The following is a 16,563-nucleotide window of genomic DNA, read 5'->3' on the forward strand; positions in this document are numbered from 1 at the left end:
TGTAGCTATGTGTGAATTCTATTTTTCCTAAAGTACATTGTAAATGCTGTAGTTGTCAAAGCTCGGTTTTGAATTAACATCTTACCTGGCTTGCGCTGTGGGTCATTGATTATTGTTTGACGTTTTGTGTAACACATTTGCATACTGTAGCATCGTTTCTATAGTGCGTTTGCCGTGTTCGGACTCTGAGTGCCGCTGTTGATCAATGATAGTCTCTACACGTTATTTATCTCATCTGGGTGGCTCAGTGGCCCATCCTATATTCTCTGTTACTGATCGACGCACACAGAGTCCTTCTCAAACGGACGGAGAGCTCTTGGTATTAACGTCCTCACGGATTATTTTATTTCGTTTCTCTGGGAAATACTGTTGCTTTTTTCTGTTTTTGCGTGGATGTACTGATGATCGATATTATATAATCAAAAGCAGTAAATATAAGGGTGATCTGTTTTTATTCGGTGGAATGGGTGATTGGAGGTCGACAGGCCGCAGAGGCGGGTGGCAAGTATTGTTTTTCTTTCTTTGTCTGTGCGCCCTAGATTCTGTAACTGGGCAGGCACGATATTCCATACCAGAGGAGCAGTCAGAGGGGTCGATCGTTGGAAACATTGGTAGAGATTTGGGTTTGGAGGTGAAGAGACTAGTGTCCGGTAAAGCTCGCATTATAACAAAAGGAGCACGACAGTACGTAGATCTGAACCGAGACAAAGGGCTCCTCGTTGTTAAAGAGAGAATCGACCGAGAGGAGCTCTGCGGACAGACTACGCCTTGTAGCTTCAGCTTTGAGCTTATCATAGAAAACCCCATTCAGTTATATCGAGTTACAGTAGAGGTTCGTGACATTAACGATAACGCACCGTCCTTTCCAAAGGATGAACTCAATTTCAAAATCAGTGAAAATGCCGTCTCCGGGGCGCGTTTTTCTCTGGAGAGCGCCGACGACCCTGACGTTGGTGTTAACGGTATACAGAATTATTCACTAAAACCGGCAGATAATTTTAAATTAGAGGTGCACAGCCAAGCCGACGGTGGTAAATACATTGAGATGATTCTGCAAACCCCTTTAGATAGGGAGGAACAGGAGACTCTGTCTCTGATGCTTATTGCTACTGACGGAGGCGAGCCTCAGAGAACTGGAACTGTCCGCATCCATATTACCGTGCTGGATGCCAATGATAATGCGCCAGTATGTGGTCAACCCGTTTATAAAACAGACGTTAAGGAGAGCTCCCAAAAAGGGACTTTGATAACCACCGTTAGTGCAAATGATGCAGACCAGGGGGTGAATGGAGAGGTCACTTTCTCCATCGCTCATGTTGCTAAAGAGGCGAAGGAGCTGTTTGAGCTCAACGTGGATACTGGAGAGATTAAGGTGGTAGGAAAACTGGATTTTGAAAAATCAAGAAGTTATCAGTTAAATGTTCAGGCGAGCGACCACGGAGGGTTTACTGATACCTGTAAAGTTGTCATTCAAATTACTGATGAGAACGATAATGTCCCCACAATACAACTCATGTCATTTTCTAATTCGATTCCCGAGGACTCTCCCCCTGGAACCACTGTAGCTGTAATTAATGTAGAGGACGCAGACTCAGACGGCAACGGTGTCGTTCTTTGCTCTATTAACGCAGATATTCCGTTCAAAATAGAGTCCTCGTTAACGGATTATTATACCATAGTCACTGAAAGCACATTGGATAGAGAAACCGTGTCTGAGTATAACGTCACCATTACAGTTTCAGATGAAGGGACTCCGCCTCTCTCCAGCAATAAGAACATAACTGTTAAAGTTTCAGATGTAAATGATAATCCACCCAAGTTTGATCAACCTGTATATAGTAAGTCTATTCAGGAAAACAACTCGCCAGGGTTTTCTATATTCTCAGTGAGAGCGGGTGATGCTGACTGGGGTCAAAATGCCCGCGTCTCCTACTTTCTCGATGATAAACAAGTTAACGGGGTGACTGCTTCCTCTTTCGTCTCAGTAAATTCAGAAAATGGCGCCATCCATGCTGTTAGGTCATTCGATTATGAACAAATCAAGTCGTTTCAATTCAACGTCACTGCCCGTGATGGAGGGTCTCCACCTCTCAGTTCAATGGTCGCTGTTAGAATATTAGTCCAGGACCAGAACGACAACTCGCCTCAGGTTCTGTACCCAGTCCAGACTAGCAGCTCTCTGGTGGCTGAAATGGTGCCTCGTTCAGCAGATGTGGGATATCTTGTCACTAAAGTGGTGGCTGTTGATGTGGACTCTGGACAGAATGCCTGGCTCTCCTATAAACTGCAGAAAGCGACAGACAGGGCGCTGTTTGAAGTGGGCTTACAGAATGGAGAAATAAGAACTATACGCCAAGTCACTGATAAAGATGCTGTGAAACAAAGGCTCACTGTTGTAGTGGAGGACAACGGGCAGCCCTCTCGTTCAGCTACAGTCAATGTTAACGTGGCGGTGGCGGACAGCTTCCCTGAAGTGCTCTCAGAGTTCACTGACTTTACGCACGACAAGGACTACAACGACAACCTGACTTTTTACTTAGTCTTGGCTTTGGCTGTAGTCTCATTTCTGTTCATCACATGTTTAGTGGTTATTATATCAGTGAAAATATACAGATGGAGACAGTCTCGCGTCCTCTATCATTCCAATCTCCCTGTTATTCCGTATTATCCACCGCGTTACGCAGACACTTTGGGGACAGGAACTCTACAGCACGTGTACAATTACGAGGTGTGCAGGACGACTGACTCCAGAAAGAGTGACTGTAAGTTCGTCAGACCGTGTAGTCAGAACGTACTGATAATGGACCCCAGTTCTACAGGGACGATGCAGCGGATGCAGAGTGAAAATAACATCCTGGATGAACCAGACTCCCCACTAGAGGTGAGTTTAATGAGTTTAAATTATAGCAAATTGCATTGAAAATAATTTCATCAATATGTCCAAAGTTTCATAGTAAAACATCAGAGAATGTTGAAGTGTCACGTGACGTCCTCTGGCTCTATGGGTGATAAGTGTTATGCTGGCATTGTGCTCCTCGTGTTTTGAACCAGGTTATTAATCATGGTTTGAAGGATAATTCTTAAAGTGATGTGTGCCGTGTATCATCTATCCCGTTGTGGTCTTTCTCCTTCAAATAACTGTTTCGTTGTTTGTAATACTTGAAGTAAATTTGTCGTTGATAACTTAGAGAATTTGATTGCATGCGTTTCTCACATCATTATATTGAGTGACTACCAACTATTTTCATATCGGACTCTGCGGGCCGCTGTTGGTCTTAAAATCACACTTGAACCGACGTGAACACTGCTGTACCCTCTTCAGTACCTCCCATATTCCCTCAGTATGTCAGCGAGTGAGTGCTCAGCACGAATGCGCTCTTTTTTCACTAGCCTTTTTTTGTCGACACTAGCTTTTACATTGATGGATTCTAGCTTAGAGTTTCAACAGTGACCAGTTGTGTTTAATCGAATTTGGATATAGCTTGTGTGGTCTTATTTGACATTTTACCATGTGGAATTCGATGGTTTGGTTTGAGGCCACGGGTTCTGCCAGAAATGGACGCTCGCTTAAACGGCAAGTACAGGCCTTTATTCTTGTTTTCCTCGCCCAGATTATTCACGGGCAGATTCGTTATTCTATCCCAGAGGAGATGAGAAAGGGCTCGTTTGTTGGAAATGTGGCGGAGGATTTAGGAATTAACGCTAAACGAATGAAATCGGGTGGCGCTCGCATTGTTAGTGGCGACAGCAGCGAGTATATCAGGTTGGATGTAGACAAAGGGACGCTGGTCGTGGGAGACAGGATAGACAGGGAGCAGCTATGCGGACAGACATCGCCCTGCAGCTTGAGCTTCGAGATGATTATGATGAATCCTATGCAGCTGCTTAGCATTGTGGTGGAAATACTAGATGTTAACGACAACGCGCCCTTCTTTACTGAAAAAGAAATCAAAATAGAAATCTCAGAGTCTACTCTGCCGGGCACGAGGATATTACAGGAGAGTGCGACAGACCCAGATGTCGGTATCAATACACTGCAAGGCTACACCTTGTACCCTACTGATCATTTCAGCATTAAAATCCAGACTGGTCCCGATGGCAGCAAATATGTGGAGATGTATCTGTATGCGCCTTTAGACCGAGAGAAGAGGGATAACCTTGTTCTCACCTTGACTGCTGTGGACGGTGGGGAGCCGCAGAGATCTGGAGCACTTCAAATACACATAACTGTGCTTGATGCCAATGATAATGGCCCCATTTTTATGCATCCGATTTTTAAAGCGTCGGTAACCGAAAATGCCGCAACAGGAACTGTAGTGACTACTGTAAGTGCCACTGACGCAGATGAGGGACCATACGGTCATGTCACTTACCATTTCGCTCGTGTCCCTCCTGACGTCGCAGAATTATTTTCTTTAGATGAAAATACAGGCAAAATAACAGTTACTGGCCAAATTGATTATGAAAAGAATAAGCAATATGAACTCGGTTTACAGGCTAAAGACCAAGGAGGACAAATGGACTCCACAAAAGTAATTATTGACGTAATTGATGTGAATGACAATGTCCCCTTGATTACACTAACGTCATTCTCGAGTCCAATATCTGAAGATTCGATCAGTGGCACAACCGTGGCTATAATAAATGTCAAAGACATAGATTCTGGTAAAAACGGAAAGGTGGAATGTTCGATAAATACCAAGATCCCATTTGCCATCCAGTCGTCTCTAAAGAGCTATTACACCCTTGTAACAGATGGTGTTTTGGACAGAGAGCGTAATGCCGAATATAACATTACATTCACCGCCGTAGATGAGGGTACCCAGCCCCTCTCGGCCAGTAAAACCATCACACTGAGAATCTCAGACGTTAATGACAATGCGCCCGTTTTTGAGCAGAGCTTATACTCTGCCACTGTGATGGAAAACAACGTCCCGGCGGTGTCAGTGTTTTCTGTGAAGGCTCACGACTCAGATTGGGGTCAGAACGCACGCATGTCCTACGTGCTCATAGATTCTCAATTTAATGGGAATCCGATATCGTCCTACATCTCTGTTAATGCAGAGACAGGTGCCATCCAAGCGGTGCGCTCCTTCGATTATGAGCAAACTAAATCATTTGAGATTTATATTAAAGCTCAAGATGGAGGCTCCCCGCCTCTCAGCAGCAATGCCACAGTCAAAATCAGCATCCAGGACCAGAACGACAACACGCCTCAGGTTCTGTACCCAGTCCAGACTAGCAGCTCTCTGGTGGCTGAAATGGTGCCTCGTTCAGCAGATGTGGGATATCTTGTCACTAAAGTGGTGGCTGTTGATGTGGACTCTGGACAGAATGCCTGGCTCTCCTATAAACTGCAGAAAGCGACAGACAGGGCGCTGTTTGAAGTGGGCTTACAGAATGGAGAAATAAGAACTATACGCCAAGTCACTGATAAAGATGCTGTGAAACAAAGGCTCACTGTTGTAGTGGAGGACAACGGGCAGCCCTCTCGTTCAGCTACAGTCAATGTTAACGTGGCGGTGGCGGACAGCTTCCCTGAAGTGCTCTCGGAGTTCACTGACTTTACGCACGACAAGGACTACAATGACAACCTGACTTTTTACTTAGTCTTGGCTTTGGCTGTAGTCTCCTTTCTGTTCATCACATGTTTAGTGGTTATTATATCAGTGAAAATATACAGATGGAGACAGTCTCGCGTCCTCTATCATTCCAATCTCCCTGTTATTCCGTATTATCCACCGCGTTACGCAGACACTTTGGGGACAGGAACTCTACAGCACGTGTACAATTACGAGGTGTGCAGGACGACTGACTCCAGAAAGAGTGACTGTAAGTTCGTCAGACCCTGTAGTCAGAACGTACTGATAATGGACCCCAGTTCTACCGGGACGATGCAGCGGATGCAGAGCGAACAGAACATCCTGGAAGAACCAGACTCCCCATTAGAGGTGAGTTTCTTGGAGTTTAAATAATGTAGCTGATTTTGTTGGAGTACATCTTTACAATAAGTTTGTTTGTATAACTTTTTCTCAATTGTTTTACCCTGGTTCCTTACTCATTTTTTATCGGTATCTCAGAAGTTGGGTTTCTCTCTCTTCTCTATTTTATAGCAGTAAATAAAGGATTACGTGTTGTTTTAGTAACCTATGTAATGTTTTAGGTTCGTGTTGTATATGTGCTGTGTTTTTAGAGATGTTGCCTATTTCAAACTGAGCGTTAGTGCTTGTGATTTATTGGTAACTCTGTAGTGTTGCAATGTTGCTTCAGCACCACCCTGTGTGGACAGCGACACTTGTGTCTTCATTGCAGCAGAGGGCTGCTTCGCCCTCTCACACTGTGTATTATCCCTGGTTCTTACCTCTGTCTATTGACCAAATGTCGCTATAGATTTTAGCCTTAACGAAAAATATTACGGTCAACATGCATAGGTATTGGTTTGTAATGTTGAGCTATGGTTTGGAAGACTGTTTCATGGAATAATTGTTATGAACGATCCAATCTGAGTTTGATGGGATAGTGGGATTCTTTAGTAGCCTATGAAATTGTCATATAATTGTAGTTATGAACGTTCATTTATTTATATTGCAGAAAGTGAAGTGTTTAGCCAGTGGTTTGGATATGGATCAGTTTGGAAAGGAAATAATCCTGTACTGTGTTAAATCATTTCCGAAAGGTTTTTGATGTAAATATGTTCGACTCTGAGGGCCGCTGTTGATCAGTGAAATAATTTCTGTCCAGTGTTGTCAGTCAGTAGAGTCCCCTCCCCTATCACTGCGCTCTATCAGAGGAGAGGGAAAGACTGCGCTTCATACGAGGCGGGGCGAGACAGAGAGACCATCGCTCTGATCCATACATGTTACCGATAAACGAAGGGGACACGAAAATAGCCTGTATTGATATAATACTTTGAATATTACTCTTATGTTTGTTTCCGGTATCTGAGGACCCATTATACGGAATATTTGTATTGGATTTATTCGTTGTTGGCTATGGCATTGGAAGGATTTCTTCAGCCTAAAGGAATAAAATGGCATTTGTGTTGTGGACTGCGGTGGCAAGTACTTCTTTTACTCCTGTATTTCAGTCATGTTGTCAGTGGCCAAATCCGCTATTCCATTCTGGAGGAGATGAAGACAGGCTCTCTTATCGGTAACGTAGCTCAAGACCTGGGGTTAGATTTGAAAAGGCTCCGAGCGGGCCGGGCCCGTATCGTATCCGGAGAAAGCATTCAGTACACAGAGCTGCAGACAGACAAAGGGATTCTAGTCGTGAGTGAGAGAATAGACCGAGAACAGCTTTGTGGCGACGTCACACCGTGTAGCTTCAGCTTCGAAATCATATTAGAAAATCCAATGGAGCTTCATCGCGTGACTGTAGAAGTATTGGACGTAAATGACCATGCTCCTTCTTTTCCAATACAAAATATACTATTTGAAATCAGTGAATCGGCTAATGTTGGTGCGCGATTTCTGCTAGAGAGTGCAGTGGATCTCGATGTAGGCCTCAACGCCCTTCAGAATTATATTTTAACCCCAAATGATAACTTCATTCTGAAACAACATGCTAATCCAGACGGTAGTAAATATGCTGAGATGGTTCTCCAGAAACCGTTAGACAGAGAGGAGCATCCTCGTCTCTCTTTAAAGCTAATCGCTGTAGACGGTGGAAATCCGCAGAGATCTGGCACAGTAAATATAGAGATCTCTGTCCTAGATGTTAATGACAATGCGCCCGTGTTTAACCAGTCAGTGTACAGGGCTACTGTGATGGAAAACGCACAGAAAGGCACATATATTACCACCGTAAATGCCAGTGATGCAGACAGTGGTTCAAATGGGCAAATATCGTACTATTTGTCGAAATTGAAAGGGAATAGAGTTGACATATTTAACATTGATATGGCGACTGGGACCATTTCTGTTTCCGGTCAGATAGATTATGAGAAAGATAATAAATATGAAATCAGGGTAGAGGCAAAGGATCAGGGAGGTTTAACAGACTCCAGTAAAGTTGTTATTGAGGTTCTAGACGTGAATGACAACGCACCAGTTATAAACGTCATGTCCTTCTCCAGCCCTGTATCTGAAAATGCTCCTCCTGGCACCACAATTGCTATTATAAATGTTAAAGACGCTGATTCAGAGAGAAACGGACAGATTACTTGCTCTATAAATACTAACCTTCCATTTAAAATTCAGTCTTCGTTAAGTAGTTATTATAATTTGATCTCAGACGGAGCTTTAGACAGAGAAACGACACCAGAATACAACATCACCATAACAACGACAGATTCTGGTTCTCCTCCCCTCTCCAGCACCAGGACATTACACCTTAGAATCTCTGACGTAAACGACAACGCCCCATTGTTTCGTCAGAGCTCATACTCTGCTTACGTCACAGAGAATAACTCTCCTGGAATGTCCATATTTACTGTCAGCGCGCGGGACTCTGACTGGAATCAGAACGCTAGAGTCTCGTACCTCTTGGAGGACACGCAGATCAGTGGAACTCCAGTCTCTACTTATATATCCATAAACTCAGAAACTGGAGTTTTACATGCGGTTCGTTCCTTTGATTACGAACAAATCAAACAGCTTACACTCGTGGTTAAGGCGCAAGACGGAGGCTCTCCTCCCCTCAGTAGCAATGTGACTGTCACCATCTTCATCCAAGATCAGAACGACAACGCGCCTCAGGTTCTGTACCCAGTCCAGACTAGCAGCTCTCTGGTGGCTGAAATGGTGCCTCGTTCAGCAGATGTGGGATATCTTGTCACTAAAGTGGTGGCTGTTGATGTGGACTCTGGACAGAATGCCTGGCTCTCCTATAAACTGCAGAAAGCGACAGACAGGGCGCTGTTTGAAGTGGGCTTACAGAATGGAGAAATAAGAACTATACGCCAAGTCACTGATAAAGATGCTGTGAAACAAAGGCTCACTGTTGTAGTGGAGGACAACGGGCAGCCCTCTCGTTCAGCTACAGTCAATGTTAACGTGGCGGTGGCGGACAGCTTCCCTGAAGTGCTCTCGGAGTTCACTGACTTTACGCACGACAAGGACTACAACGACAACCTGACTTTTTACTTAGTCTTGGCTTTGGCTGTAGTCTCATTTCTGTTCATCACATGTTTAGTGGTTATTATATCAGTGAAAATATACAGATGGAGACAGTCTCGCGTCCTCTATCATTCAAATCTCCCTGTTATTCCGTATTATCCACCGCGTTACGCAGACACTTTGGGGACAGGAACTCTACAGCACGTGTACAATTACGAGGTGTGCAGGACCACTGACTCCAGAAAGAGTGACTGTAAGTTCGTCAGACCCTGTAGTCAGAACGTACTGATAATGGACCCCAGTTCTACAGGGACGATGCAGCGGATGCAGAGTCAGCAGAACATCCTGGATGAACCAGACTCTCCAATAGAGGTGAGTTTAAATAGTGCAGTACCTTGTGTCGCAATTCATCTCTCCAATGTGTCCTTTTTAACCAAATCAGCTATTGTGCTCTCCGGCCTTTAGGTTACGTAATGCCATATCTCTTTGGTCAACATTATAAGCTTTAATATTTTTTGGTTCGTTTTGGCTGTCTGAGTTTGTAGAAGGTGACATTGTACTCAGTAAGACTGCATGTGGTAATTCATTTCAGCATCACTCGAGGTGGACAGCGCCACTTCTCTCACACAGTGTGCTATCCCTTGTCCTGCTTGATCAACATTTACTTTGCTGTAGACTGCCCATAGAATCACTTGGATCGGTGTTGATCGCAAGAAAAGAACTCGGCTGTCTCACTGTATTGTTTAGTAATGACTTAAATAGCGGACCAATGGGAATGTTTTTTTGGGGGGGTGACATGTTTCACTATCAAATCATACTATTTTTCCCGCTGGTCAAAGTATTGTACTACATGAACTTTGTATTCAAATATGTTGCACCTAGCACGGTGTTTAACTACCTATTTGTAAAACAAGTAGTGCTGTAAAGTATTTCATCATTTCTACACTGTTCTAAATTGTTCATGTTATCTGATGTTTTGGACTCTAAGGGCCGCTGTTGATCAACGAAATAATTTCTGTCCAATGTTGTCAGTCAGTAGAGTCCCCTCCCCTATCACTGCGCTCTATCAGAGGAGAGGGAAAGACTGCGCTTCATACGAGGCGGGGCGCGACAGAGAGACATTTGCTCTGATCTATAGATACACGGAGGGGACATTTGAAATAGGCTGGATTAAAGTAAAAACTCAACAATCACTCTTCTATTTGACCATCGTTTCTGTGGATGCGGTATAAGGAATATTCGTGTCTGATGTATTATCCGTTGGCTATGGCATTGGAAGGATTCCTTCAACCTAAATGCCTAAGATGGCGTTTGTGCTGTGGACTGCGGTGGCAAGTACTGATTTTCCTCCTGTATTTCAGTCATGTTGTCAGTGGCCAAATCCGCTATTCCATTCTGGAGGAGATGAAGACAGGCTCTCTTATCGGTAACGTAGCTCAAGACCTGGGGTTAGATTTGAAAAGGCTCCGAGTGGGTCGGGCCCGTATCGTGACAGGAGAAAGCATTCAGTACACAGAGCTGCAGACAGACAAAGGGATTCTAGTCGTGAGTGAGAGAATAGACCGAGAACAGCTTTGTGGCGACGTCACACCGTGTAGCTTCAGCTTCGAAATTATACTGGAAACCCCAATGGAGCTTCATCGTGTTACTGTGGAAATTTTGGATGTAAATGATCATGCCCCTATTTTTCCGAATAATCATATCAAATTTGAAATCAGTGAATCTGCCACTCTAGGATCTCGTTTTGTATTGGAGAGTGCTGAGGATCATGATGTAGGAGTTAACGGTCTACAGAATTATGTTTTAACCCCGAATGACAATTTTATTCTGAAACAGCATGCGAATCCTGATGGTAGAAGGTTTGCCGAAATGATTTTACAGAAACCGTTAGACAGAGAGGAGCATCCTCGCCTCTCTTTAAAGCTAATCGCTGTAGACGGTGGAAATCCGCAGAGATCTGGCACAGTAAATATAGAGATCTCTGTCCTAGATGTTAATGACAACGCGCCCGTGTTTAACCAGTCAGTGTACAGGGCTACTGTGATGGAAAACGCACTGAAAGGCACATATATTACCACCGTAAATGCCAGCGATGCAGACAGTGGTTCGAATGGATTAGTTACTTATTCGTTTTCTAATTTAAAAGGGAACTTAGCAGATATATTTGAAATTGACAGGACAACTGGCAAGATATCTGTTGCTGGACAGATAGATTTTGAAAAAGACAAGAAATATGAAATTAGAGTTGAGGCTAAAGACCAAGGTGGTTTGACAGACCTCGGTAAAGTTATCATAGAAATAGTTGACATAAATGACAACGCACCTGTTATAAACGTCATGTCTTTCTCCAGCCCTGTGTCTGAAGATGCGCCTCTGGGAACAACCATTGCGATAATCAATGTCAAAGACGTCGATTCTGAGAGGAATGGTCAGGTTACATGCTCTATAGATACGAACCTCCCATTTAAGATCAAATTATCTATGACAAATTATTACAATTTGATCACGGATTTAACTTTTGACCGAGAAACGACACCAGAATACAACATTACCATAACAACGACAGATTCTGGTTCGCCTCCACTCTCCAGCACCAGGACATTACACCTTAGAATCTCTGACGTAAACGACAACGCCCCATTGTTTCGTCAGAGCTCATACTCTGCTTACGTCACAGAGAATAACTCTCCTGGAATGTCCATATTTACTGTCAGCGCGCGGGACTCTGACTGGAATCAGAACGCTAGAGTCTCGTACCTCTTGGAGGACACGCAGATCAGTGGAACTGCAGTCTCTACTTATATATCCATAAACTCAGAAACTGGAGTTTTACATGCGGTTCGTTCCTTTGATTATGAACAAATTAAACAGCTTACACTCGTGGTTAAGGCGCAAGACGGAGGCTCTCCTCCAATCAGTAGTAATGTGACTGTCACCATCTTCATCCAAGATCAGAACGACAACTCGCCTCAGGTTCTGTACCCAGTCCAGACTAGCAGCTCTCTGGTGGCTGAAATGGTGCCTCGTTCAGCAGATGTGGGATATCTTGTCACTAAAGTGGTGGCTGTTGATGTGGACTCTGGACAGAATGCCTGGCTCTCCTATAAACTGCAGAAAGCGACAGACAGGGCGCTGTTTGAAGTGGGCTTACAGAATGGAGAAATAAGAACTATACGCCAAGTCACTGATAAAGATGCTGTGAAACAAAGGCTCACTGTTGTAGTGGAGGACAACGGGCAGCCCTCTCGTTCAGCTACAGTCAATGTTAACGTGGCGGTGGCGGACAGCTTCCCTGAAGTGCTCTCGGAGTTCACTGACTTTACGCACGACAAGGACTACAATGACAACCTGACTTTTTACTTAGTCTTGGCTTTGGCTGTAGTCTCATTTCTGTTCATCACATGTTTAGTGGTTATTATATCAGTGAAAATATACAGATGGAGACAGTCTCGCGTCCTCTATCATTCCAATCTCCCTGTTATTCCGTATTATCCACCGCGTTACGCAGACACTTTGGGGACAGGAACTCTACAGCACGTGTACAATTACGAGGTGTGCAGGACGACTGACTCCAGAAAGAGTGACTGTAAGTTCGTCAGACCGTGTAGTCAGAACGTACTGATAATGGACCCCAGTTCTACAGGGACGATGCAGCGGATGCAGAGTGAACAGAACTTCCTGGATGAACCAGACTCCCCACTAGAGGTGAGTTTAGCTGATGTTGAATAATATACCACATCTTGATGGAATACATCTCTAAAATGTGCACTTTATTCTGTATCTACGGTGAACTTTATAGGGCCAAGTCGTCTTTTACTTGTTTATTAAAGCTTTGACATTCATAGTAGGCCTATGCCTGCTGAGTTTGTAGTATGTTATTTAGAATGTACGTGACGAAGCGCTACAATCGTTACGTTGCGGCGCTAAAATGCAACTTTAGAACCACTCTGTGTGGACAGCGCAACGTCTGTCAACCTGCAACAGAGGTATGCTCCGCTCTCTCACACAAAGTATCCATTGTTGAACTGCTGTGTATTGATGAAAAGTGTCTATAGAGTCTCAGCCTTGTGTAGCCTACGCAATGGGAACGAAATAACTCTCTAGAAAGGTATTTGAGTGTATTTTCAGTCATGGTTTGGACGGCGGACACATGGCCATGTTTTTACGCACGATCCATTCTAGGACTGAGAGGATAGGGCATGTTTTAGTATCTTATGATTACTATGTTCCCTGCTGGTCATAATATTCTAGTAATTGAACGGTGCATTTATTTAGATATCACTTTGCACTTGATTGAATATACATTTGAAAAAGTATAGCTGCAAAGTATTGCATTTTTACTGAACCGATTTATGTTCACATTTAATCTGGTGTTCATGTCGTGGACTCTGAGGGCCGCTGTTGATCAGTGAAATAATTTCTGTCCAGTATTGTCAGTCAGTGGCGTCCCCTCCCCTATCACTGCGCTTTATCAGAGGAGAGGGAGAGACTCTGCGCTTCATACGAGGTGGGGCGCGGAAGAGACACACTTGCTCTGGTACTTGTAGATTACAAATACCATAGAACTGTTAAAATAGCCTGGATTAAGATAATATCTCGTTTATTACTCTCCCCTTAACTCGCCGTTTCAGATCTGGTATAAGGAATATTTTTGTTGGATTTATTGTATTCTTGGATATGGCTTCTGAAGGATTCCTTCAACCTATATGCGTAAGATGGCGTTTATGTGGACTGCGGTGGCAAGTATTTCTTTTTCTCCTGTCATTCTGTCATATTGTCAGTGGACAAATACGGTATTCCATTCCGGAGGAGATGAAGAAAGGTTCTCTTATCGGTAACGTAGCTCAAGACCTGGGGTTAGATCTGAAAAGGCTCCGAGCGGGCCGGGCCCGTATCGTGACAGGAGAAAGCATTCAGTACACAGAGCTGCAGACAGACAAAGGGATTCTAGTCGTGAGTGAGAGAATAGACCGAGAGCAGCTTTGTGGTGATATCACACCGTGTAGCTTCAGCTTCGAAATTATTCTAGAACATCCGTTGGAGCTACACCGCGTGACTGTAGAAATTATAGATGTAAATGACCATGCCCCTGCTTTTTCAAAGAGTGATATACAATTTGAAATTAGCGAGTCCGCTACCTTAGGCTCCCGTTTTACGTTGGCTACTGCCGAGGATCCTGATGTAGGGTTAAACGCCCTGCAGAATTACTTCTTAACCACGAATGATAATTATGTTTTAAAACAACACGAGAAACCGGACGGTAGTAAATATGCTGAGATGGTGCTCCAGAAACCGTTAGACAGAGAGGAGCATCCTCGTCTCTCTTTAAAGCTAATCGCTGTAGACGGTGGAAATCCGCAGAGATCTGGCACAGTAAATATAGAGATCTCTGTCCTAGATGTTAATGACAATGCGCCCGTGTTTAACCAGTCAGTGTACAGGGCTACTGTGATGGAAAACGCACAGAAAGGCACATATATTACCACCGTAAATGCCAGCGATGCAGACAGTGGTTCAAACGGTGTTGTTGCGTATTGCTTCTCCAACCTCAAAAAACATTTAGCTGACATTTTCAATATAGACGAAACAACAGGCACAATATCAGTTGCGGGGGAAATAGATTATGAGAAAGATAAGAAATTTGAAATGAGGGTAGAGGTGAAGGATCAAGGTGGTTTAACAGACTCCAGTGAAGTTGTTATTGAAGTTGTTGATGTTAATGACAACGAACCAGTTATAAACGTCATGTCCTTCTCCAGCCCTGTATCTGAAAATGCTACTCCTGGCACCACAATTGCTATTATAAATGTTAAAGACGCTGATTCAGAGAGAAACGGACAGATTACTTGCTCTATAAATACTAACCTTCCATTTAAAATTCAGTCTTCGTTAAGTAGTTATTATAATTTGATCTCAGACGGAGCTTTAGACAGAGAAACGACACCAGAATACAACATCACCATAACAACGACAGATTCTGGTTCTCCTCCCCTCTCCAGCACCAGGACATTACACCTTAGAATCTCTGACGTAAACGACAACGCCCCATTGTTTCGTCAGAGCTCATACTCTGCTTACGTCACAGAGAATAACTCTCCTGGAATGTCCATATTTACTGTCAGCGCGCGGGACTCTGACTGGAATCAGAACGCTATAGTCTCGTACCTCTTGGAGGACACGCAGATCAGTGGAACTCCAGTCTCTACTTATATATCCATAAACTCAGAAACTGGAGTTTTACATGCGGTTCGTTCCTTTGATTATGAACAAATTAAACAGCTTACACTCGTGGTTAAGGCGCAAGACGGAGGCTCTCCTCCACTCAGTAGTAATGTGACTGTCACCATCTTCATCCAAGATCAGAACGACAACGCTCCTCAGGTTCTGTACCCAGTCCAGACTAGCAGCTCTCTGGTGGCTGAAATAGTGCCTCGTTCAGCAGATGTGGGATATCTTGTCACTAAAGTGGTGGCTGTTGATGTGGACTCTGGACAGAATGCCTGGCTCTCCTATAAACTGCAGAAAGCGACAGACAGGGCGCTGTTTGAAGTGGGCTTACAGAATGGAGAAATAAGAACTATACGCCAAGTCACTGATAAAGATGCTGTGAAACAAAGACTCACTGTTGTAGTGGAGGACAACGGGCAGCCCTCTCGTTCAGCTACAGTCAATGTTAACGTGGCGGTGGCGGACAGCTTCCCTGAAGTGCTCTCGGAGTTCACTGACTTTACGCACGACAAGGACTACAATGACAACCTGACTTTTTACTTAGTCTTGGCTTTGGCTGTAGTCTCATTTCTGTTCATCACATGTTTAGGGGTTATTATATCAGTGAAAATATACAGATGGAGACAGTCTCGCGTCCTCTATCATTCCAATCTCCCTGTTATTCCGTATTATCCACCGCGTTACGCAGACACTTTGGGGACAGGAACTCTACAGCACGTGTACAATTACGAGGTGTGCAGGACGACTGACTCCAGAAAGAGTGACTGTAAGTTCGTCAGACCCTGTAGTCAGAACGTACTGATAATGGACCCCAGTTCTACCGGGACGATGCAGCGGATGCAGAGCGAACAGAACATCCTGGAAGAACCAGACTCCCCATTAGAGGTGAGTTTCTTGGAGTTTAAATAATGTAGCTGATTTTGTTGGAGTACATCTTTACAATAAGTTTGTTTGTATAACTTTTTCTCAATTGTTTTACCCTGGTTCCTTACTCATTTTTATCGGTATCTCAGAAGTTGGGTTTCTCTCTCTTCTCTATTTTATAGCAGTAAATAAAGGATTACGTGTTGTTTTAGTAACCTATGTAATGTTTTAGGTTCGTGTTGTATATGTGCTGTGTTTTTAGAGATGTTGCCTATTTCAAACTGAGCGTTAGTGCTTGTGATTTATTGGTAACTCTGTAGTGTTGCAATGTTGCTTCAGCACCACCCTGTGTGGACAGCGACACTTGTGTCTTCATTGCAGCAGAGGGCTGCTTCGCCCTCTCACACTGTGT

General features: G+C 43.9%; 3 protein-coding genes across 10 annotated transcripts in view; all 3 read left to right on the forward strand.

The window, feature by feature from the left end:
• The window catches only part of LOC106611851 (protocadherin gamma-C5), a 180,322-nt gene that overhangs the window by 65,235 nt on the left and 98,524 nt on the right, over nt 1-16,563 (forward strand). For 2 of the 8 annotated variants that reach the window (XM_045723960.2, XM_045723961.2), the window contains exon 1: nt 10,171-12,764. The exons of 3 other annotated variants lie outside the window; for them this stretch is intronic. In XM_045723960.2, coding sequence (XP_045579916.1) covers nt 10,281-12,764 — 2,484 coding nt within the window. In that variant the 5' untranslated portion in view covers nt 10,171-10,280. Of the gene's footprint in view, nt 1-266; nt 2,882-10,170; nt 12,765-13,551; nt 16,173-16,563 lie in introns of those variants that run through there. 3 more of the 8 variants (XM_082955937.1, XM_082955938.1, XM_014212452.3) reach the window with 3 other exon arrangements.
• On the forward strand, nt 3,331-5,990 carry LOC145858039 (protocadherin gamma-A5). Its single transcript, XM_082955945.1, has one exon. The coding sequence runs from the start codon at nt 3,510-3,512 to the stop codon at nt 5,973-5,975; it is 2,466 nt and encodes an 821-aa protein (XP_082812071.1). The 5' UTR covers nt 3,331-3,509; the 3' UTR covers nt 5,976-5,990.
• Nucleotides 6,807-9,539, forward strand: LOC145858037 (protocadherin beta-11-like). The gene has a single exon (XM_082955944.1). The coding sequence runs from the start codon at nt 6,993-6,995 to the stop codon at nt 9,522-9,524; it is 2,532 nt and encodes an 843-aa protein (XP_082812070.1). The 5' UTR covers nt 6,807-6,992; the 3' UTR covers nt 9,525-9,539.

This window comes from Salmo salar, chromosome 09 (assembly GCF_965601325.2).
Source record: "Salmo salar chromosome 09, fSalSal1, whole genome shotgun sequence".
Classification (NCBI taxonomy): Eukaryota; Metazoa; Chordata; class Actinopteri; order Salmoniformes; family Salmonidae; genus Salmo; species Salmo salar.

Coding starts and splice junctions, on each gene's coding strand:
- LOC145858039 (XM_082955945.1), top strand. CDS start 3,510: ATGTGGAATTCGATGGTTTGGTTTGAGGCCACGGGTTCTGCCAGAAAT.
- LOC145858037 (XM_082955944.1), top strand. CDS start 6,993: ATGGCATTGGAAGGATTTCTTCAGCCTAAAGGAATAAAATGGCATTTG.